This window comes from Podarcis gaigeae (genome assembly GCF_964106915.1).
Source record: "Podarcis gaigeae genome assembly, chromosome: 15".
Lineage (NCBI taxonomy): Eukaryota > Metazoa > Chordata > Lepidosauria > Squamata > Lacertidae > Podarcis > Podarcis gaigeae.
The window spans coordinates 34,397,431-34,420,461 of record NC_139692.1 but is presented as its reverse complement, the minus strand read 5'-3'; the positions used below and the strand labels follow the sequence as shown (position 1 = coordinate 34,420,461).

Below are 23,031 nucleotides of genomic sequence, written 5' to 3'. Positions count from 1 at the left end.
TTGATGCCAGCATTTGGAGTCAACCGTTCATTTGCTCCAGCGATGTGGGGTGGGAAAAATTACTGCTTTATTCTTCTGTAGAAAAGGTTCTGTTTCATAAGTTCATTGGTAACAACACGTGGGTACCAACTGCAAATACAGTATCTCTCACATCTTATTTTCAAAAGCTAATGAAAGTCCAGTTTGTATTTTCATACCTATTCTCTGCATTACAAGAATTCTGCACAGCTAAAATGGAACCTGAAACAGAAAAATGCACAACTGAAAAGTGATCATATTTTCTGAGCAAAGAAAGCTCAAACAATTGTTTCTAAAAATCTGGGACTTTTCCAGACAGACAAGGGAATGTGGAGGACACACAGAAAAACACACATTTTTAATTTGAAGCACCAACACTTTTTCTTGCCAGTACAATACAAACCTAAACGTACTTACTAAGTCCCACAGCACTTCATGGGACTTCTATGTAAACATGCATTAGATTGAGATGCAAATGAAATGGGGTGGGAAGCTTTGCGGATTTGGGAGATCTATGCTACCTAACAGTAAAATATGAAATTTTGGAAGGCAACAAGGATATCCACAGGCAACTAGGCTGTTTACTTTGGCAGTAAGGTACTAGTTCAAATGGCTCAGATGCAGGGAAGTTGGACTTGTGAGTTGCAACCACTATCCATAGCATACTTTGTAAATGAACAGCATGTGAAATTGCACTCTCCTAGCCTCTCAAAATAGTTTTGAATGTTGCATGAAAATCATGTCACTTTAATAGAGGTGCTGGGGGACAGTGGGGATGATACCTGGATTCCCTGCATTTACTTAGGTCTGTGAAATCTGGGCCACTTTCTTTCTGAGGCCAACACATCAAGCCTGCAAATGTAATAATGAACTACCCTTTTCATTTTGCTCTAAACACCTTTTTGTGAACCCACCCCAAAACCCCTTTATAGGTCAAAAACATTCTTAAAACAATTCTGAAAGTCTAGATTAGAAGCAAAGAGTATTAGAAATTAGAGGATTTTTCAAAAACTAGGTGATTCAGTATTTGCTTCATAGATTGCAGAAGGCAGGGCTTAGATCAGGAAGACCTAGGCTGAAATTTCCACAGAGGCCACTAAGGTCTCTTGGGAACATCACATTTATGAAGTAATTAATGTACACTTTTTGAAAGAAATGCAGGATACAGGTGTGATAAATAAATCACCAATATAGCAAAATTAGCACTAGAAGTAGAATACTTTCTAAGATGGAGGACACTGGCCTGGACATACTTGCATGCTATTCTGAAGGAAACAACACTTGATCAAGACTTCTGTACAACTACAATAATTAAATTTGCAGGAAGTAACAGACTTTAAAAGGTGGCAATACATCTGCAAGCCACACACATACACATATCCCAAGTGTCAATCTAAAAATTCTAAGTAACATCAGGGATTAGATCCCAAGTCTCCAAGAGCAAGTACTGCAGCTACTTGCTGCAACAAATTGACTATCTGGGGAAGAAAAGGAATTACAGGGGGAAATCTCTCTCCATCTGTAGTTTGAACAGTGGAGAATTTAGGTAACATACATGAAAATATCAAGAAGTTGTGGGTTACAGTCCAACTCCTCTAAAAGGGATAATCAAATAATTTCTTTTAAAACAGATTTATGTTTAAGTATAGGTTTCAGGAACAAAGTGTATGAGAGTGGGGATTAGTGTTCCCCAGCATCACAAGCAGTGTTTACTCAAAATATGGTTCCTTTATCTTTATATGGAGTGGGGGCGGGGCGGGTTGCAAGCTGTGAGAAGATTCAAGGCCTTTTCTTAAATGAGAAATGGGGAAGAGGGGAACACAGAAAGGAGAAAACAGAACAAAGGACTTCTAATAAGGTCAAAGCAGAAAGGATATTGTATTTAAAGCAAGTCCTTTGGCCCACTGAATGAATACATGTGATGATGAAGAACATCCAGCCATACTCAAATAATGCAGTACAGTGGTGCCCCGCAAGACGAATGCCTCGCTAAACGAAAAACCCGCAAGACGAAAGGGTTTTCCGATTTTTTAGCGGCTTCGCAAGACGAATTTCCCTATGGGCTTGCTTCGCAAGACGAAAGCCCATAGGGAAATCTCCGGGGACAGTGGGGAAGCGCAGCGCGCCTTCTCCTCTGTTCCCGGAACTGTCCTAAGGCTTGCGGTGGGAGGTCCGGGAACAGAGGGGAAGGCGCGAAGGGCTTCTCCTCTGTTCCCGGGGCTTGCGGTGGGAGGAGGGTTTTTCCTCCCCACCGCCAACATTCAGAACAGCATTCTGAATGTTGGCGGTGGGGAGGAAAGCCCTCCTCCCACTGCAAGCCTTCAGGACAGGTCCGGGAACAGAGGGGAAGGTGCGCAGCGCTTCTCCTCTGTTCCCGGGGCTTGCGGTGGGAGGAGGGTTTTTCCTCCCCACCGCCAACATTCAGAACAGCATTCTGAATGTTGGCGGTGGGGAGGAAAGCCCTCCTCCCACTGCAAGCCTTCAGGACAGGTCCGGGAACAGAGGGGAAGGTGCGCAGCGCTTCTCCTCTGTTCCCGGGGCTTGCGGTGGGAGGAGGGTTTTTCCTCCCCACCACCACATTCAGAACAGCATTCTGAATGTTGGCGGTGGGGTGGAAAGCCCTCCTCCCACCGCAAGCCTTCAGGACAGGCCGACATTCGCCGCTTGGAGAGCCCTGCGGGGAAGTCCTGCAGGGTTCCCCAAGCGGCGAATGTCTGCGCCGCGCGAGGGGCGCTCTTCTTAAGAGCGCCCCTCGCGCGGGGCAGCAGGCTGCTATCCGCAGCTTGGAGAGCCCTGCGGGGAAGTCCTGCAGGGTTCCCCAAGCTGCGAATGTCTGCGCCGCGCGAGGGGCGCTCTTCTTAAGAGCGCCCCTCGCGCGGGGCAGCAGGCTGCTATCCGCAGCTTGGAGAGCCCTGAGGGGAAGTCCTGCAGGGCTCCCCAAGCTGCGAATGTCTGCCCCTCGCGCTGGGCAGCAGGCTGCTATCCGCAGCTTGGAGAGCCCTCTGGACCTCTTCTGAAGGCGGGTGGGAGGCAAAAGTCTTTGTCCCCCCTGCCTGCCTTCCCGGGGGATTTTAAAATGCTGGCGGGCGGCAGCACTGCCGCCCGCCAGCATTTTAAGATCGCCCCGGACAGCGGAGAAGTTTCCGCTGTCCCGGGAAGGGGGGGGGAAGCAAAGACTTTCGCCCCCCCACGTCGGCCTTCAGAAGAGGTCGGGGGACAGACTGTCCCCAAACCTGGTCTGAAGGCGGTTTCCATAGGAACGCATTGATTGATTTTCAATGCATTCCTATGGGAAACCGTGCTTCGCAAGACGAAAAACTCGCAAGACGAAAAGACTTGCGGAACGAATTAATTTCGTCTTGCGAGGCACCACTGTACTCCCTTTTCATTTGCCAATTAGGAACTGTGGGGGAAGAGGAGAAGTTACTTCTTCTTGAAAAAACAATATGAAAATCCCACACAAAGAGTGGGAATAAAATGTCTAAAGGAGCAACACAAAAAGCTTGGGAACAATCAGAAGTTACTGTGGAAGCAGAGATGTATATTTAGACAACTTCTTTCCCACTTTCAACACACAGGCTACAAGGATTATTTTGGTAAGTAGGGGTAGACAGCTTTATCCTAAATAAAGCAGTAACAGGAGGATATATATGGAGATCCCCATTAGGAAATTCTGCAGTGGGAAGCTACAGGTGGAAAAAAAAATATCATCCCCATATTTATCATTCCGCCAAGCATATAGACTCTGGGCAGGGAGAGAAGATAACTAAAAGGTTCCACTTTGCATAGCAGGAAGAGGAAAAGAAGCGTACTTACATCCCCATTAGAAATATTGGAGGCGGGGAGAGAAGAGATAACAGACTAAGACTACAATCCTATTACACACTTGGGAGTAAGACCCACTGATCAGAGTGGAGACTTATTTCTGAAGAAACATGTGTAACATCAGGCTGCAATCTTAAGCATACCTGACTATCACACAAACATTTGGCACATTCATTTTACCAACTTTTGGCTAATGTGCACAAGGCCACTGAAAAGTTAAAGGAACACTTTACCATCTAAAGACAACTGGACTCGTAGGAACTATGGGAAGGGAATTTTTGTTTATCATCTCTTTGAACAATATGTAGGCAAATTTCCTACCACTGATGTAGTGTGAGGAGAAAAGCTTCAGCTAAATAAGAAAAACAGTGTACTGCCGGACACAGATTGGGGGGGGGGAGGAGTAGATAACAAATAATGGAGAAAGTATTATAAAGAAAATATATCTGCACTATTTTAATTATTAAATGTGTATCCTACTTTTTGACAGGAATTCTCCAAAAGGGGCTCACAGCATTCCTTTTTTATTTTTATGCCAGGCTCTGTGCCAAAATTTAAAACAATCCCACCAAAAACTTTGAAAACATTTTTGTGTGTGTGTGTGTGTGTCTATCTATCTCTATCTCTATCTATCTATATATAATACATTAACTTGTGTGGGAAGATTCTTTTGGGAGGAGAGAAAGAACAAAAATAGCCTTCCTTCCAGAAATAGAATTTTATTTTAAAAGGCAATTAACAAAGAAAAAAGGGGAGGCTTCCTTCAGATTTGGGAGGGTAGTTGGGGGAAAAAGTTGTTGTTCTGGCCACTATGATTTGGTGCTGAGGGTGGGGGTAGGGTAGAAAACAGATTCACATATGGAAACAAATATGCTGGGAGCACCACAATGTAGCAACAGCAGTGGAATAAAGATTACAACAAAAACAATACAGTACAGAGGCTCCATACCCACCCAATGTAATTCACCAAGAAAGTCTACACACAAAGAAACACTATAATGTTTGGGAGGGAAAAGAGAAATAAATTCAGCAAACAATAATAATGAAACTTAATTCTTCCCCACCCACCCTTTATTCTTCCTGGTAGATTCACTATGGAAGCTGTTCCCTTGTACCAAGGAAATAAAGATGTGCATATAGAGAAGAAAGCTCAATTTGATTATTGCATTTTTAAATTATTATCAACACATTGAATGAAACCCCTCCGCCTAGAAATAGGATAAGAAAGGCCTTCCCCACATATGGAATGGGAGAAGAGTTTGACGATAAAACTATTTCCCCCCTCTTCCTACTGCCCCTCCATTCCCTATATGGGAAAAGGGCTCATTAGCCCATTCGTGAGGCAGGTAGAGAGTTTGAGGAGAAAATGCTATTATTTTACTATCATTTTAGGAATAATTATTTAGTTATCATTCTTGTGCATCACCCACCTCATAGTGGAAGGATAAGCAAATTTTCAGGGAGGCATCTCAACAACAACTACTCAGGCCTCAGCAAAAAAAGGGGGGGGGAGGCTGAGAAAGCCTTGCCACCATCATGTAGACTTGGCAGCAGGGTGTGTGTGAAGAGGAAAACAGTACAGTGGTACTTTGGTTCCCGGACGGCTTAGTTGTTGAACAAATCGGCTCCCAAACGCCACAAACCTGGAAGGAAGTGTTCCAGTTTGCAAACACTTTTCGGACGCCAAATGTCCGATGCGGCTTCCGATTGAGTGCAGGAAGCTCCTGCAGCCAATCAAAAGCTGCGCCTTGGTTTTTGAATGGTTTGGGGAGTTGAATGGACTCCCGGAACGGATTAAGTTCGAGAACCACTGTACCACTGTAATTTATTTTCCACACTGCCTGGTATGTTCTGGTACACATGTATACATGTATTTCCTCCTCTTTCTTTTTATGACAGGTTGGAGTTCTGAATGCTGTCCCGGGTTATTTATAGGAAGGGCAGTAAACAAATATCTTCAATAAAATTGTCAAACCTCTTAAAAGTTGGATTGCATCAGGAGGATGAATAGATGCTAATTTATGAATAGATGTTAATTTGTTCTGTGAACTGCTCTGAGACCTCTGGGTATAGGGTGGTGTATAAACTCAATTAATAATAATAATAATAATAATAATACACCCACAGAGAAGGAAAGGCTGGCCTGCAATTGCCCGACCAGCACCAAGGATAGCTCCCAGTGAGGAATCTGCTCTGGGGAAAGGCTGAGAGCAGACTGGGCCTTTTTAAGCTCCTGCTCTCAGGCTACCCCTCTCAGGCTCCACCCCCTTGTGACTAACTCTACTCTCTTAAAGGGCCAACCCTCTGGCCAGACAAGGAGCACTTCTTGATTCCCTAGCCTCAGGCATGCTGCACACTCTGCCAGCTGGAATGATGAGGTTCATGAGTAGTTCAGGCTCTGGCCCTACATACCCATGTTCCTCACCCTCAGTTGTCCTCCTCAGCGATATAGCTGCTAGCACATTTGCAAAGCTTAAGCAGGGTCAGGTATGGTTTCAAATTGGGCAGGGGACTGACATTCCTGCACTGAAGGGAAGTTGGACTAGAGGACCTTCAGGGTCCCTTCCGATTCTACAATTCTGAGTCTGTGATAACTAGCAGGAGGCTCACAGCCCTGAACCTGGTCTGACTCCTTAGCTTGAAAGTCTGCAGCCTCCGACTCACAAGTCCCCAGAGTCAAGACTTGTAGGTCAGAGGCTGCAGACTTTCAAGCTAAGGAGCCCAAGCCCAGTCGCCACACTGCCTGCCCCATCCCACACAAGGACTGCCTTAGCCTAATTTCCAAAGTGGAAACAAACCTCTGGTATTGTTACTGGGGAAAACTGGCTAAGGAAGGCCTTCCCCAGATAACTGGGAGGGAAAAGAAATTTTATAATTATTTCACCATACTCCCCCACCCCCACAAAAAACCCTATCCACTAAGGCCTTCCTCAGTTGGCTTTCCAAAGGTAAAGGTAAAGGTACCCCTGCCCGTACGGGCCAGTCTTGACAGACTCTGGGGTTGTGCGCCCATCTCACTTAAGAGGCCAGGGGCCAGCGCTGTCCGGAGACACTTCCGGGTCACGTGGCCAGCGTGACATCGCTGCTCTGGCGAACCAGAGCCGCACACGGAAACGCCGTTTACCTTCCCGCTGGTAAGCGGTCCCTATTTATCTACTTGCACCCGGAGGTGCTTTCGAATTGCTAGGTTGGCAGGCGCTGGGACCGAGCAGCGGGAGCGCACCCCGCCGCAGGGATTCCAACCGCCGACCTTTCGATCGGCAAGTCCTAGGCACTGAGGCTTTAACCCACAGCGCCACCTGCGTCCCTGGCTTTCCAAACATACATGCAAATACAGACTAAGAATGTTATTTTCCCATGGATAATTTTTTTGGGGGGTGGGGAAAATGAGTGCAAGGAAAAAGCAATTATTTCTACTCGGACTATCTCAAATTCTCTGTGAGACGGGAGAGTAGGCAAGAGAACTTTCCTTGTCAACTTTTCAAAGTGAAAGTCTTATTATTTATTACTATTATTAACTAAAACATTACTCCTTACACTACTAGGAAGTGGTGGGTTGAGTCTATTAGTTTTTTTAACAAAAAGAGAGGCTCAAGTCACGTTCCTATCAACAATAACTACAAAAACAGAGGCTATATTTTCCCCACCCTACTGAAAAATAGGTAACAAAAGTATTTACTCCCTCTATGAAGACTGGAGGAAGTGTGAGGATAAATTATTATTGTTAATAATAATAGAGGCTCAGGGTTGTAGCCAATGTTAGCTTGGCTCAGAGCAGACACATTGAAATTAATGGACTTGACTAACTTAGGCCTAATTTCCATGGGTCTACTCTGAATAAGACTAGCACTGGATATAACCCTCAGTTTCCCCTTAAGAAACAGGGTAAATCCCTCTCCTCTAAAGAATTGAGGGGAGGAGGCTGTAAAGAAATACTAAAATGAAGTGAATGTTGTTGTTGTTGTTGTTGATGATGATAATAATAATAATAGTGTAATAATAGGCTGCTTCAGGGTGGCACTTGGAGAGGCTATTTTCTGTGGCACCCCCTAAGTTGCAGCATTCCCTCATACACTGGGTCCCACCCTATTCATATGATTGTAATTTGTTTTCAACTGTTTTGATATTTTATTTCAAATTGTTGTGGGACCTTAGGTCGAAGGGTGGATAATAATAATAATAATATCATCATCATCAACAACAACAACAACAATAAAGGTTCAATCCTATTATTAATGGCTCAGTCTACCCCACCCCCTCAATGGAAAAGTGGGGGGAGTATAATAAGAATTTTTCATTTAAGTGCCTAACAATAACAACACGTCCCCCAACCACCTTTCCTTCCCACTCTGGAAAAACTAGAAGTCTTTCCTCTCCCCCACAATGGGTTGGGGAGAAAGAATAAAAGTGTGAGAAATTTTTTTATTTATTAATAAACACCAACACCACCAACTCAATCTTTCCCCGTTGTTCCCCTCCCCCCAAAAAAATTAGTTCAGGAAGGGCTTCTTCTCACCCACGACAGAAACCGGGAGACTAGGGAATAAGTACTGTAGTAGTGAATGGAGAAATTATAAAGTTAGTAATAATAGCAACAGCAATAGAGCCTCTGTCTTTCTTCCTCCTGCCCCACTGGAAACATTTGGTCCTCCTGTTTCCCATAATAGATAATGGGAGGAGAGTTAAGAAATTCTTAAATACGTTCCTAATAACATCAACAACCTACTTCTTTTGCACTGGGGGGGGGGGATGGCTCAGGGAGTTCTTGTTGCTGTTGCTTCCCATGGGAAAAGAAGGGAGAAGAAAGGTGTAAAGATAATTTTTTTAATTAAGTTTCTTATGAAAGCAACAACAGTCATAAAACCTCAACCTTCTTCCCTCTCCCACATCCAAAAAAATAGGACCAGGGGATCCTTCTCAACGTCCCCCAATGGAAAATAAGAGCAAAAAATGGGAAAGTGTAAGGAGAAAATGTTAATTAGGTTCCCAATAACAAGGGCTCAGTGTGGTTCCCTCTTCCTCTGCCCAACACCCTGGAGGAAAAAATTGGCCCCCACTCTCCAAAATAGAAAAGGACATTTTAAGATCAAGTTCCTAAATATTGTAACAATAATAGTGTCCCAACCCTGCCCCCCCCCCCAAAATGGAAAATGGGAGGAAAAGGAAGAGGAAAAGGGTGGTGATATTTTTTTTAATTAAGTTTGTAACAATTATGAAGCCCCAACCTCCCTCCCTTTCCAGCACCACAAAAGGAAAATGGGAGGAAAGGGAGGAGGAAAAATGCAAAAGCATCTTTAAATGACGTTCCTAACAGTAATAATAATGCCCTAACCCTCTTTCCTCCCCCCCACCCCAGGCGCACAAACACGATGGAAAATTGGGGGGTAAGAGAGAGAGCGAAGGAAAAGTGCCAGAACATTATTATTATTCATGAAACTTGTATACCGCCCTTCACCCCAAGAAGGGCGGCTCACAACAGTATAAAAACACCCAATGAAAATACCCAATGAAACATGTTCAATCAAGTTCCCAACAACAACAACAATACCCCTACCTCCCCCCCTTCGCACGCAAAAAACAAATAAGTAAAAATGGAAAGAAGTGGGGGGGTAGGGGAAATAAATATTAAAATATAAACCCCAAGAACAAACAATAGCGCCCTTCCCCCTCGGAAAAAAACCAAAAATAGAAATTGGCCTGGGGAGAGCAATTTCTTTCCTCCTCCACATGGCGGGGGGTGGGTAGGTTAATAGGCATTTTATAGATAAGAGATAGAGAGAGATAGAGAGAGATAGGCCGAGGCCTCCCCTCCCCCACCTTCCTCCTCTCGCCCCTCCCCCCTCCTGCTCCTTCCCCTCCCCCACTCACTCGTCGCCGCTGAGGAGAATCGGGGGAGAGAGAGAAGAAAGAGAAGCGTCGGATGGCGAAATTAAATAAATATTTTTGTTTTAAAAAAAAAACGTCCCTGCACTTCTGCCGCCTGCGGAAAAGCTCGGGATTACCGCCCTCCCCCTTTGTGGAGAAGCCCCCCCCCGCCGCGTTTACCGCCCCCCCTTCACCCACCCTCAAGTCTCGGGGCGGCGCGCGGGCCCTGCGCTCAACGGCTCACCCTGAACCCAGAACCGGAGGGGGAGGAGAGCGAAGACCTCGAATCTCTCTCTCTTTTTTTTCCCTTTTCCCCCCTCACCCGTTCTCGGGGAAGGGAGGCACTTCTGCGCATGCCCCGCCGCCGCATAGCGGCCTTGGGCCATGTAGTTCTCCCGAGGCGCCTCCGAGCGGCTTGGATTCGGCGGGAAGACTACGCCTCCCAGGAAGCACCGCGCCGAGCAGCGAGGGGCTGCGTTGGCCTCTTTTTTTTTAAGGGCCGGAGAGAGTCGATCAACGAGGACCTGGGAAAAGGGGGGAGGGAGAAACAACATGGCTGTGCAGGGCCCAGGCGGCGTTGCTTTCCAGCAGCTCCTTGCACTTGGGAAGGATTTTTTTAAAAAAATAAAATAAAAATAATAGTAATGATAATTGCAAAAAAATTATAATGGGATTGTAAATCACTGCATTCTTTTTTTTAGATGCACAGCACAAAACAAAAACACAACCTGAATTGCTCTGTGTGTGTAATGTACTGGCACAAAAAAATAAATCCCGCCCTCTTTTCCCGTGCACAATGAGGGAATCTTGCTGCAGAGGCAGGAGGCTTGGCGAGATCAGGCCGTTCCTTCTTCGTCCTCCATTGAGGGTGCGCCCTGGCAAGGCGAGATGCGCGGCTTTGTTTTGCCTGCTTTAAACCTTGTCCGGGGATTGTTTCTTAGCACTCCCCATCCCGCCGCAACTCTATCTGCCTTTAAAATGCCCTGGCATTAATTTATACAAGAAGAACAAAAACAAAAACAAAAAAAAGCATTTTTAAGATGTTGCCTGAACATTTCCTGGCCAAAGTGTTGAGGTCTAGAAACATTTTAAATGCATATAAAATATTACGTTGCTTATTCTATTCTTTTTTAAAAAAATCACAATATGTGCACGACACTATAATTTTTGGGATTAGTATTGCAACTTTTCATGGTTTCCCTCTGATAATCTGAACATAGGATTGTACCCAGGGAAGTACTACTCAGAGGCAACCCATTTAAATAAATGGACACAAGTTGATTTCAAGGAGTCAAAACTACGACTAATACTGGATACAGCCTATACTTTTAATAAATGCATAATACTCATTGATACGGTTAAGTCTTTTGTCTTACACTCTACTGCATAATCAACAATAATGTGAAATATTTATATAGACAATGTTAAGAGAGGGAAATCCAAAAATTACTGTTACTATTCTGTAACAACAAAGAGAAAACATTTTAAGGATAGTGAGGGCAATATTTACATATACATATACAGTACTGTAGAGATGTTTCTTCTCCCCAAACCTCCATCAAATCTGAGAGGACAGATCCAAGTGCCCCTATGTTTTAGTTAAATCACTGTCCTATTTTGCTTAGTGATGAGAAATGGAAATACCACCTTTGCAAGATTTCCTTGCCTGTATTGCACAAGGTTTTCTATTCAGAAGAAAAGAAGGCTTAGAATGTACAGTACGGTGAAGCTTACTCCCTGGTAAACAAGATTAGGGTTTCACCTTACTGCGCAATCCTATCTATACACATATGTACTCAAAAGTAAGTCCTCAGTGGGGCTTATTCACAGGATGAGTGGGCAGAGAAGCTGGAGAATTTCAATTAAAAATGAAGCGGAAATTGGTGCAGTTTGCATGTTATGTCAGGAACGTAAATCAGACAAGCAAATGCAATTGATATTCACATCATTGTTGTCCACAGATATAATGCTTAATTAAACTGCTTTTTTCACATGGCGTTGATGGTTCCTTTACATTGAAATTAATGTCAGCAATGTAAGTTCCATAAATAGTTACGCAAGTCACATTAAATAGCAAACAGGGAGATGGATAACTAGTATTTGGCAGAAACTGACCTGCAGCAGAATGTAAACTACCGATTGCAATAAATACACTTCACAATGGAAATTACTCCCTTCTTACATCCTGTGAATAAGTCCCACTGGGCTCAGCTGTGCTTACTAGTGTGTACTAGTGTACTAGTGTGTACTAGTGTGTAAGTGTGTACTATTGTACTATTGTTGACAATCGTCTGTCTCGCAAGAGGCATACAAGACACCATCCAACCATCTTAGGAACTCCAGTCCAGAATTGTGCTACTCCTTAGCCTTTTCTTTTCCTGAAGATGTCCTGCAAGGCAGTGGAGGTTTAGGATCAGAGTTTTCCTTCTCCTAGATGGGTTGCCTTCCCAGGTTGCCGAGCCCGATCTGCCCCTCACTTACCTCTACAGCACATGCAGAAACCGCCTTCTTGACCATTGAACCCACTATTAGTCTCGTCCATTCAATCTGCCGCATGCAGGGGAAGTCCCTAACTCACTGAGGATTTGAGACCCATCACCAGCTACCCTCACCTGATTTAGCCAGCCAGCCAAAGCCATTTTCTGCTGTTGCAGTGCTGACATCTAGGAGCCACTGGTGAGAACTGAGTGCAGGGTGGGCAGCAATGATGGATAAACTAACCAAGAAGGAGCAGGACGTGTCCCCACTCTCAGTGGTACTATCCCTCCTCTAATACCACATATACACTTAAAGTAAAGGTAAAGGTACCCCTGCCCGTACGGGCCAGTCTTGACAGACTCTGGGGTTGTGCACCCATCTCACTTAAGAGGCCAGGGGCCAGCGCTGTCCGGAGACACTTCCGGGTCACGTGGCCAGCGTGACAGAGCTGCTCTGGCGAGCCAGAACCGCACACGGAAACGCCGTTTACCTTCCCGCTGGTAAGCAGTCCCTATTTATCTACTTGCACCCGGAGGTGCTTTCGAACTGCTAGGTTGGCAGGCGCTGGGACCGAGCAGCGGGAGCGCACCCCGCCGCAGGGATTCGAACCGCCGACCTTTCGATCGGCAAGTCCTAGGCGCTGAGGCTTTAACCCACAGCACCACCTGCGTCCCTGCACATATACACTTACTGTATTGTAAATGTTGAAGTGGATAGAGAGAAGTTTTTTTCTCCCTCATAAGACTGGAACTTGTAGGCATCTAAAGAAGCTGGAAGATTCTGGACAGATAAAATAAAGCACCGGTACTTCTTTTTTAATGTATTGTACTTTTAAAGTTTGGGACACGGGTGGCGTTGTGGGTTAAACCACAGAGCCTAGGACTTGCTGATCAGAAGGTCGGTGGTTTGAATCCCCGCAACGGGGTGAGCTCCCGTTGCTTGGTCCCTGCTGCTGCCAACCTAGCAGTTCGAAAGCACGTCAAAGTGCAAGTAGATAAATAGGTACCGCTCCGGCGGGAAGATAAACGGCATTTCCATGCGCTGCTCTGGTTCGCCAGAAGCGGCCTAGTCATGCTGGCCACATGACCCGGAAGCTGTACGTCGGCTCCCTCGGCCAATAAAGCAAGATGAGCCCCGCAACCCCAGAGTCGGCCACAACTGGACCTAATGGTCAGGGGTCCCTTTACCTTTACTTTTAAAGTTTATACATTTCACTAATTTTACACATTTCACTAATTTTACAATCATGTTGACATTTCAAACCTTGACTTCCCCCTCTTTCTGCGGTTCCTTAAATTTGTTTTTAATACCTTCTACATATCTAAGTTAACTTAATTTGCTCACTTATTCGTCTTCTTTAAATATATACTCTTATGAAACTGCAGGTTATTACAATAACCCTGCTAATGTTATGTTCATAATTTATCTGTAAATATTCAATAAACCATTTCCATTCATATATATACTATATATATATATATATATATATATATGCTTTCGTAGATTTTCACGGGTACAGGAATGCAGGTTTTGGTGTCCTCGGGTGTCTTCCCGTGTAAAAGTTGGGGTGTCTAGGCGACGTTTCGACGAGGTCTCACTCGTCATCTTCAGGCTGGTGCTTTCGGCTTCTTGTTACTGGAACAGAGCGGGATCTCAATGTTTGAGTTCCTATAAATACTGTAGAGGGGGTGTGGTGTCTAGCCTCCAATGTTCTGGGCAGAGAGGAAGTTCCCAGGCTAGTGTGCCTTTTCTTCTTTTGTTCCTTAATTACTTGAGAGATACCTTGAGTGATTTCTTGAGTGATATCCTGAGTACCACTTAGGTGGGTCATTAGGTGTGGATTAGTTGCTAAAGTCTTTGTGTCTTGACCTCTTGAACTTTGTGAAGAGTTTTCCTGAGAAGATGGCTGTATTGCACTTAGTTGTGCTTTGGCTTGGCTTCGTGTATAGGGGCGAGCTGTGGTTTTGTGGCTTGTGTCAGCCAGATCTGTGTAGGGATTGCAGGGGGGTGCAGCATCCGGAGGTGCCACCAAAGCTAATCCAAAAGCTAATCCAAAAGGAAACACCCCCCAAAAACCAAGACACAGAAGAAAACAATGGCATGGCCCTCCTTCCTTATATCAAGGGCACTACAGATAAAATTAGCAAAATCCTCCATAAACACAATATCAAAACAGCCTTTTGCACCAACCAAAAAATAGCCAATATCCTCAGAAACCCCAAGGATAAAATCCAGTTGGAAAACCAAGGGATCTATGAAATACCCTGCAAAGTCTGCCCAGCCACGTACATTGGACAAACAAACAGACGAATAAATGCACGTATCGCAGAACACAAGAATGCCGTCAAAAAAGAAGAAAAAACTTCCTCTCTTTTCCAACACATGAAAGAAACAGGACACGAAATTAATTTTGCAGATTCCAAATTGCTCTTTAACACGGAACATCACCACAAGAGAATAATCATGGAAGCCATCGAGATAGAGAAACACCCTCACAACATGAACAAGCGTGACGACACATCCCGCTTGCCAGACATCTGGAAATTAGCCCTCCCCACAAAAACTGACACCAGATCCAGAGGCACACAGAACGCCAACACCAATCAACCACACCAGACCCAAACCCAGACCCTCTCCACAGATGAATTACTGACACCATCCAGTAGCCAGTCCATGGTGGCACCTCCGGATGCTGCACCCCCCTGCAATCCCTACACAGATCTGGCTGACACAAGCCACAAAACCACAGCTCGCCCCTATACACGAAGCCAAGCCAAAGCACAACTAAGTGCAATACAGCCATCTTCTCAGGAAAACTCTTCACAAAGTTCAAGAGGTCAAGACACAAAGACTTTAGCAACTAATCCACACCTAATGACCCACCTAAGTGGTACTCAGGATATCACTCAAGAAATCACTCAAGGTATCTCTCAAGTAATTAAGGAACAAAAGAAGAAAAGGCACACTAGCCTGGGAACTTCCTCTCTGCCCAGAACATTGGAGGCTAGACACCACACCCCCTCTACAGTATTTATAGGAACTCAAACATTGAGATCCCGCTCTGTTCCAGTAACAAGAAGCCGAAAGCACCAGCCTGAAGATGACGAGTGAGACCTCGTCGAAACGTCGCCTAGACACCCCAACTTTTACACGGGAAGACACCCGAGGACACCAAAACCTATATATATATATATATATATGGTTAGATTGATTTCTTCTGGTAAGTTTCGCCATTTCTGCATATTCCATAAGTTTTTTTTGTAAAAACATGTTCTCCTGCAATGATTTTGCAAAGTTTTTTGCAGATAAAATCGCTCAGATTCGGGAAGAAGTAGACTCCACCGTGGGAGCAGGGCCGGGGCGGGAGAGTGCTAGAGTTCTGTCTAGTCAAGTTGAGTGGGATCAATTCCAATCTGTTACCTCCGAGGATGTGGACAGGCTGCTTGGACGAGTGAAACCAACCACCTGTCTCCTGGATCCTTGCCCATCCTGGCTTATAAAAGCTAGCCGGGAAGGACTGGGCGATGGGCTTCGTGGGGTGGTGAATGCTTCCCTCCGTGAGGGAGCCTTCCCAGACCCGCTGAAAGAGGCGGTTATTAAACCGCTTCTTAAAAAACCATCTTTAGATGTGGCCACAATGGCCAACTATCGCCCAGTCTCAAATCTTCCATTCTTGGGCAAGGTGATTGAGCGAGCGGTTGCCGAACAACTCCAGGCACGCCTGGAAGAAGCGGACCATTTGGATCCCTTCCAGTCGGGATTCAGGCCTCATCATGGGACTGAAACTGCCTTGGTCGCACTGGTTGATGATCTCTGGCGGGCTAGGGACAAAGGTGAGAGCTATTTCCTAGTTCTGCTGGATCTCTCAGTGGCGTTTGATACCATCGAACATAACATCCTTCTGGACCGTCTTGAGGGGCTGGGAGCTGGAGGCACTGTCCTACAGTGGTTCCGCTCCTTCCTCCTGGGCCGTGTTCAGAAAGTGGTGGTGGGGGATGAGTGTTCAGACCCCTGGGCTCTCACTTGTGGGGTGCCTCAGGGTTCTGTCCTCTCCCCCATGCTTTTCAACATTTACATGCAGCCGCTGGGAGAGATCGTCAGGAGGTTTGGGCTGGGTGTTCATCGGTATGCGGATGATACCCAGCTCTAAAAGGTAAAGGTAAAGGTACCCCTGCCCGTACGGGCCAGTCTTGCCAGACTCTGGGGTTGTGCGCCCATCTCACTTAAGAGGCCAGGGGCCAGCGCTGTCCGGAGACACTTCCGGGTCACGTGGCCAGAGTGACATCGCTTCTCTGGCGAGCCAGAGCCGCACACGGAAACGCCGTTTACCTTCCCGCTGGTAAGCGGTCCCTATTTATCTACTTGCACCCAGAGGTGCTTTCGAACTGCTAGGTTGGCAGGCGCTGGGACCGAGCAGCGGGAGCGCACCCTGCCGCAGGGATTCGAACCGCCGACCTTTCGATCGGCAAGTCCTAGGCGCTGAGGCTTTAACCCACAGCGCCACCTGCGTCCCTCTTACCAGCTCTACCTCTCTTTTAAATCAGAACCAGTGAGGGCAGTGAAGGTCCTGTGTGAGTGTCTGGAGGTGGCTGGAGGATGGATGGTGGCTAACAGATTGAGGTTGAATCCTGACAAGACAGAAGTACTGTTTCTGGGGGACAGGAGGCGGGCAGGTGTGGAGGATTCCCTGGTCCTGAATGGGGTAACTGTGCCCCTGAAGGACCAGGTGCGCAGCCTGGGAGTCATTTTGGACTCACAGCTGTCCATGGAGGCACAGGTCAAATCTGTGTCCAGGGCAGCTGTTTACCAGCTCCATCTGGTACGTAGGCTGAGACCCTATCTGCCTGCGGACTGTCTTGCCAGAGTGGTGCATGCTCTGGTTATCTCCCGCTTGGACTACTGCAATGCACTCTACGTGGGGCTACCTTTGAAGGTGACTCGGAAACTACAACTAATCCAGAATGCGGCAGTTAGACTGGTGACTGGGAGCGGCCGCCGAGACCATATAACACCGGTCTTGAAAGACCTACATTGGCTCCCAGTATGTTTCCGAGTACAATTCAAAGTGTTGGTGCTGACCTTTAAAGCCCTAAACGGCCTCGGTCCAGTATACCTGAAAGAGTGTCACCACCCCCATCATTCTGCCCGGACGCTGAGGTCCAGCGCCGAGGGCCTTCTGGCGGTTCCCTCATTGCGAGAAGCAAAGCTACAGGGAACCAGGCAGAGGGCCTTCTCGGTAGTGGCGCCCGCCCTGTGGAACGCCCTTCCAGCAGATGTCAAACGATAAACAACTACCTGACATTCAGAAGACATCTTAAGGCAGCCCTGTTCAGGGAAGTTTTTAACGTGTGATATTTTACTGTATTTTTGGCTTTTATGGAAGCCGCCCAGAGTGGCTGGGGAGGCCCAGCCAGATGGGCGGGGTATAAATAATAAATTGTTGTTGTTGTTGTTGTTGTTGTTGTTGTTGTTGTTGTTGTATCCATTCTTCCTTTGCTGAGACTTCTGTTTCTTTCTACTTCTTCACACAGTTGTCAAACTATGGATCTCACTTCAGCAAGAAGCAGGCGTGGGCCCCATCTTGGATTGGACAGTTTTATGGAAGATAAGGCTTCTCAGTGGCGATTAGCCACAATAGTTATGACTCTGCCTCCATAATCAGAGGCAGCAATGCTTCTGAATCCCAGTTGCTTGAAGCCACGACAGGGCGGGAGATGGGGAGAGTGCTTTTGTGTTTGGGTGCTGCTTGAAGGTTTCCCACAGGGATCTGGTTGGCCACTGTGAGAACAGGATGATGGAGTAGATGGGTCTCCTTTGGCCTGATCCAGCAGGCTCTTCTTGGGTTCCTAACCCCTGTTGCATGTGCATATAATGCATTAGGAATAACTCAGTTGGTAGAGCGTGAGTCTCTTTATCTCAAGTTCATGGGTTCAAGCCCCATTTTGAGTAAAAGATTGCTGCATTGCAGGGGGGTTGGACTAGATGGCCCTTGGGGTCCCATCCAACTCTACAATTCTATGAGTACAAAGGCACCAACTGGGGCACTTTATAGCATTCTCCCCAGTGTGCCAGGGTGAAGCGCTCACTGTATCTGAGCAAACGCCTCTTCCTGGCTATTGAAAAGGTCTCATGGCCAGGAAGTGGGAGCAGAGTAGAAAAGAAACATCCAACATATATCTGGTGGTGAGAAAAAGCTAAGTAGGAACTATGAGCCTCTGCACATGGGCATGTACAGAGTGCAACCTCCTTTGCGGAACCTCTGTAATAAGATGGTCTCGCAATACAATAGAGCCCATCAGGTCTAGCTATCTCATTAGAGAAGGTTAAAAAAAAGTATGGTATTATTTTTCATTTGTTTCACTTGCTTATTTCCCCCTACATTTTATGATTCCTAATAATGATGATTGCTGATTAATAATTCTGGGTTACATATTGATATTTTTTGGCTTCATTTCATTTACATTCCTAAGGATTTTGGTTGTGAGTGACAATAACTTTATGAGCTTTCAAGGAGTCAGTGAACTCAGAATTTCTTCCATATTATGTACATTATGTGGTCATCCAGACGCGAGAGGGAGGTAGCAGTAGACTTGGGGCGTAGGTAGGCAAAGTAAGACCCAGGGGCTGGATGCAGCCCAATCGCCTTCAGTCTGGCCTGCGGATGGTCCAGGAATCAGCGTGTTTTTACATGAGTAGAATGGTCCTTTTCTTTAAAATGCATCTCTGGGTTATTTGTGGGGCATAGGAATTCGTTAATTTCTCCCCCCAAAAAATATAGTCCGGCCCCCCACAAGGTCTGAGGGACAGTGGACCGGCCCCCTGATGAAAAAGCTTGCTGACCCCTGGAGCCTGCCACCATCTGCACCTGTTTGAAGTCCCATGTGGTGAGTCTTGGAAATTGCAGGTGGGGCACCTAGGCTGACTCTGCCCACCCAAACTGGCCATTGGCTCCTCCTGAACAGGGTGGACTATAAATGGGCTTCCAGTTCCATTTGCCACTTGCTGGAGCAACAAACTCTTGAGCTCTGACAGGTTCCTGCAGCTTCAATTATACTTTGATCCTACCGTCCAGCTCGCCTCCTCCTTAGTCCTTTGGTTTTCCTACAGCTCCTGATCCCGTGTCCACCTCTGGCTGCTGCCCACTGCCTGGCCCTGACACCAGGGTGCCATTTTCATGAGAACTAGGCTCCTTCCGACCTGTAAAGGAGGGATCTGTGCCTAGATTTGTGCCCTGTGTGCTGCTCAAGATAGATACATGTTTTTAATTGCTTTTTGCTTTTAACTGTTTATAGTTTTACTGTTCAGTTTTTTGTTTTTATATTGCTCTCAACCACAGTGCTGTATCTTTAGAATATCTATTCATGACTGCTAGCTCAGTCGACAGAGTGTGAGACCCTCAAATATCACGGTTTGAGCCCCATCATGGGGCAAAAGATTCCTGCATTTTACACAGCGGTATATACATATTTTTGTAAACAGAATACAGGGCCGTAGCTAATGCTAGCCCTACTCAAGAGTGAAATTAATGTGGCATGGCTAATGTATGTTAAATACTTCTGATTGGCGATTTCCAATGAAGGTTTGCACACAGCAGGACCACCGAAATAATGGAACCAAGTTTATTATGCCTATTGTTTTCAATGGGTCTGTTCTGAGCAGGACTTACAAAGGATACAGTTGAGTAGGACTGTGGTGTAGCAGTTAAGAGTGCTGGACTAGGACCTAGGAGACCAGGGTTCAAATCCCCACTCAGCCATGAATCCCACTGAGTGACTTTTGAGGCCATTTGCTAGCTCTCAGCCTAACCTACAGCACAGGGTTGTCGTGCGGTTAAAACTGAGAAAGGGAGAAGTTTGGATGCCACCATGAGCTGCTTGGAGGGAGAAGCATGTAAAATGGGATGTAAACAGAATAATAAAGGTAAAGGTAAAAGGACCCCTGACCATTAGGTGGTTGACTCTGGGGATGCGGCGCTCATCTCACTTTATTGGCTGAGGGAGCCGGCGTACAGCTTCCGGGTCATGTGGCCAGCATGACTAAGCCGCTTCTGGCGAACCAGAGCAGCACACAGAAATGGCGTTTACCTTCCCGCCAGAGTGGTACCTATTTATCTACGTGCACTTTGACATGCTTTCAAACTGCTAGGTGGGCAGGAGCTGGTACCAAACAATGGGAGCTCACCCCGTCGCGGGGATTCGAACCGCCGACCTTCTGATCAACAAGTCTTAGCCTCTGTGGTTTAACCCACAGCGCCACCCACGTCCCTAAACAGAATAATAAACGCAAATAAATAAATAGGGCTGTATCCCACCAAGTTCTGCTCAAAAGTAGATTGATCCCTCACCCCACTGCAGTGGTGATTCTCAAGCTCTTGGCAAGATTGCAGATTCTGCTTACCCGCTTTCTCCAACACCTCAGCGCCGTCGCTTTCCAAGGAACGGTTTTAATCAAAGCTGTCATTCTTTAATTAAGCTCCATTGAGATGCCATCTGCTCGGGATACTCTTTCCCCCCTTCCTTTCTTAATAAACCCGTTTCATGTTTTGCCACTTCTAACAAGGATTGTGATTGAATTTGGAGCGTGCAAGCATGTGCAACGTGAACAAATAAACTGGCAAACTCCTTCAAAAGTTGTAAAAGGATGCGTGGAAGGGGGTTGGAAGAATTGCAGCTCCCGTCTCTTAATTGCAATGAAGCAAAAAGTCCCTTCTGCATATAATTATGTTATATACAGAAGCTTTGCGTGGAAAGCAGGAGACAAGTGAAAAGATGGATGATTGTGGGAAACAGCAAGAATTAGTAGCAGAGGGAAAACAGTAATAAAGCAATCATGGGATTCTCTTGCAATTTGGCAGAGAGAGAGAGAGAGAGAGAGAGAGAGAGAGAGAGAGAGAGAGAGAGGAGATTCCTTATGAAAGCCTTCCATAGAATGCAAGCCTGACTATATATGAGCAACACTTGTGATCATCTGGGGCACCAGCGATGCAAGACCTGGTTTAAGAGAAAAGCCTAACATCCGCTGTGATATCACCAAAGGCGCCAAGTTCCGCACAGCATTGCAGGGGTTTGTTGCATGTGCGTGATGTCACACATGCAACACGTGTACCGTCATACGTGTTAGGAGGAGGCCATGAGGCCTGGGGAGCTGCCACCACCACGGGCAGGCCCAATGAGGCCCTCGGCCACCATGCCTCGGCCCAGTGTAACTGAAGGAGCGTCTCCACCCCCATTGTTCAGCTCTGAGGGCCTTCTGGCGGTTTCCTCTCTGCGAGATGTGAGGTTACAGGGAACCAAGCAGAGGGCCTTCTCGGTAGTGGCGCCTTGACATCAGATGTCAAGGAAATAAACAACTGTCTGACTTTTAGAAGACATCTGAAGGCAACCCTGTATTGGGAAATTTTCAATGTGTAATATTTTACAATGTTTTATGTGCTGTAAGGCGCCCTGGGGACGCGGGTGGTGCTGTGGGTAAAACCTCAGTGCCTAGGACTTGCCGATCGTATGGTCGGCGGTTCGAATCCCTGCGGCGGGGTGAGCTCCTGTCTTTCGGTCCCAGCTCCTGCCCACCTAGCAGTTTGAAAGCACCCCTAAGTGCAAGTAGATCAATAGGTACCGCTTTATAGCGGGAAGGTAAACGGCGTTTCCGTGTGCTGCGCTGGTGCTGGCTCGCCAGAGCAGCTTCATCACGCTGGCCACGTGACCCGGAAGTGTCTCCGGACAGCGCTGGCCCCCAGCCTCTTAAGTGAGATGAGCACACAACCCTAGAGTCGGATACAACTGGCCCGTACGGGCAGGGCTACCTATACCTTTAAGGCGCCCTGACGTGGCCTGGTACCAGGCATGGAGTCCTCTGAAGATGAACAAGACACCTCACAGGTTGAGGACCTTGAGGAGGAGCAGGCAGAGCCCCCAAATCCAATGCTGAGGGGACCCCCAAGCTGCTACCTGATGAAACACCCTGAAATCGTCAGAGGAGGAGAAGTCCTCAAAAGACCAAGCCTAAAAGTTTGGGGTCCAGGCCAAAGAATGGTGACACAGTATTGTTGACTATGACAGACACAAGAGTCTTTGTAAGGAATCTCTTCATGACCAGCAGCTATGCTTAGGAGGTGGTTTAGGAGGATGCAGTAGATAAGACCTCTCTCTTGAGCCTTCTAGTTGTTTAGTCTCCGACTCCTTGGATGTGCTTCTAGTTCACTGTCTCGGATTGACCGTGGACTGTTCCCTGACCTTGTTTCTGGCTCACCTTTTGGACCTAAGCTGATTATCTGTGCTTGACCTTGGCTTGTTGGGGCTATGCTCTCTTGGGTCAACGGCTTGACCCTCCTTGGACAAACCCCCTGGAATTTGTGACATTCAGCTGCTTCCATCAGCTGCACCTCCATGGACCAAAAACTAGGCCAAGTGCTGCTTAACAGGCCCTACAGACCCTCTTGGGTGTTAAGACCAGCAGTGGGGACCCTCAGAAGCTGGAAGGTGGTGGTAGCCCAGGAGAGGACATTTTCTGCAGCAGTCCTTGAGCTGTAGAATTCTCTCCTCACATCTGGCACCTTCATTGTACAGCATTCATATGCTGAAGACACAGCGCCGAGGGCCTTCTGGCGGTTCCCTCATTGCGAGAAGCAAAGCTACAGGGAACCAGGCAGAGGGCCTTCTCGGTAGTGGCGCCCACCCTGTGGAACGCCCTTCCAGCAGATGTCAAAGCGATAAACAACTACCTGACATTCAGAAGACATCTTAAGGCAGCCCTGTTCAGGGAAGTTTTTAACGTGTGATATTTTACTGTATTTTTGGCTTTTATGGAAGCCGCCCAGAGTGGCTGGGGAGGCCCAGCCAGATGGGCGGG

General features: G+C 46.7%; 1 protein-coding gene across 25 annotated transcripts in view; it reads right to left on the bottom strand.

The window, feature by feature from the left end:
• GTF2I (general transcription factor IIi) overlaps positions 1-10,087 on the bottom strand; it is a 57,284-nt gene extending 47,197 nt beyond the window's left edge. For 3 of the 25 annotated variants that reach the window (XM_083714393.1, XM_083714408.1, XM_083714412.1), the window contains exons 1-2: positions 9,953-10,059; positions 198-240 (exon numbers count right to left, since the gene is read on the bottom strand). In XM_083714393.1, coding sequence (XP_083570519.1) covers positions 198-210 — 13 coding nt within the window. In that variant the 5' untranslated portion in view covers positions 211-240; positions 9,953-10,059. Of the gene's footprint in view, positions 1-197; positions 241-8,569; positions 9,624-9,711 lie in introns of those variants that run through there. The other 22 variants (XM_083714410.1, XM_083714411.1, XM_083714394.1 and 19 more) reach the window with 16 other exon arrangements.
• Between the last annotated feature and the right edge of the window lie 12,944 nt (positions 10,088-23,031).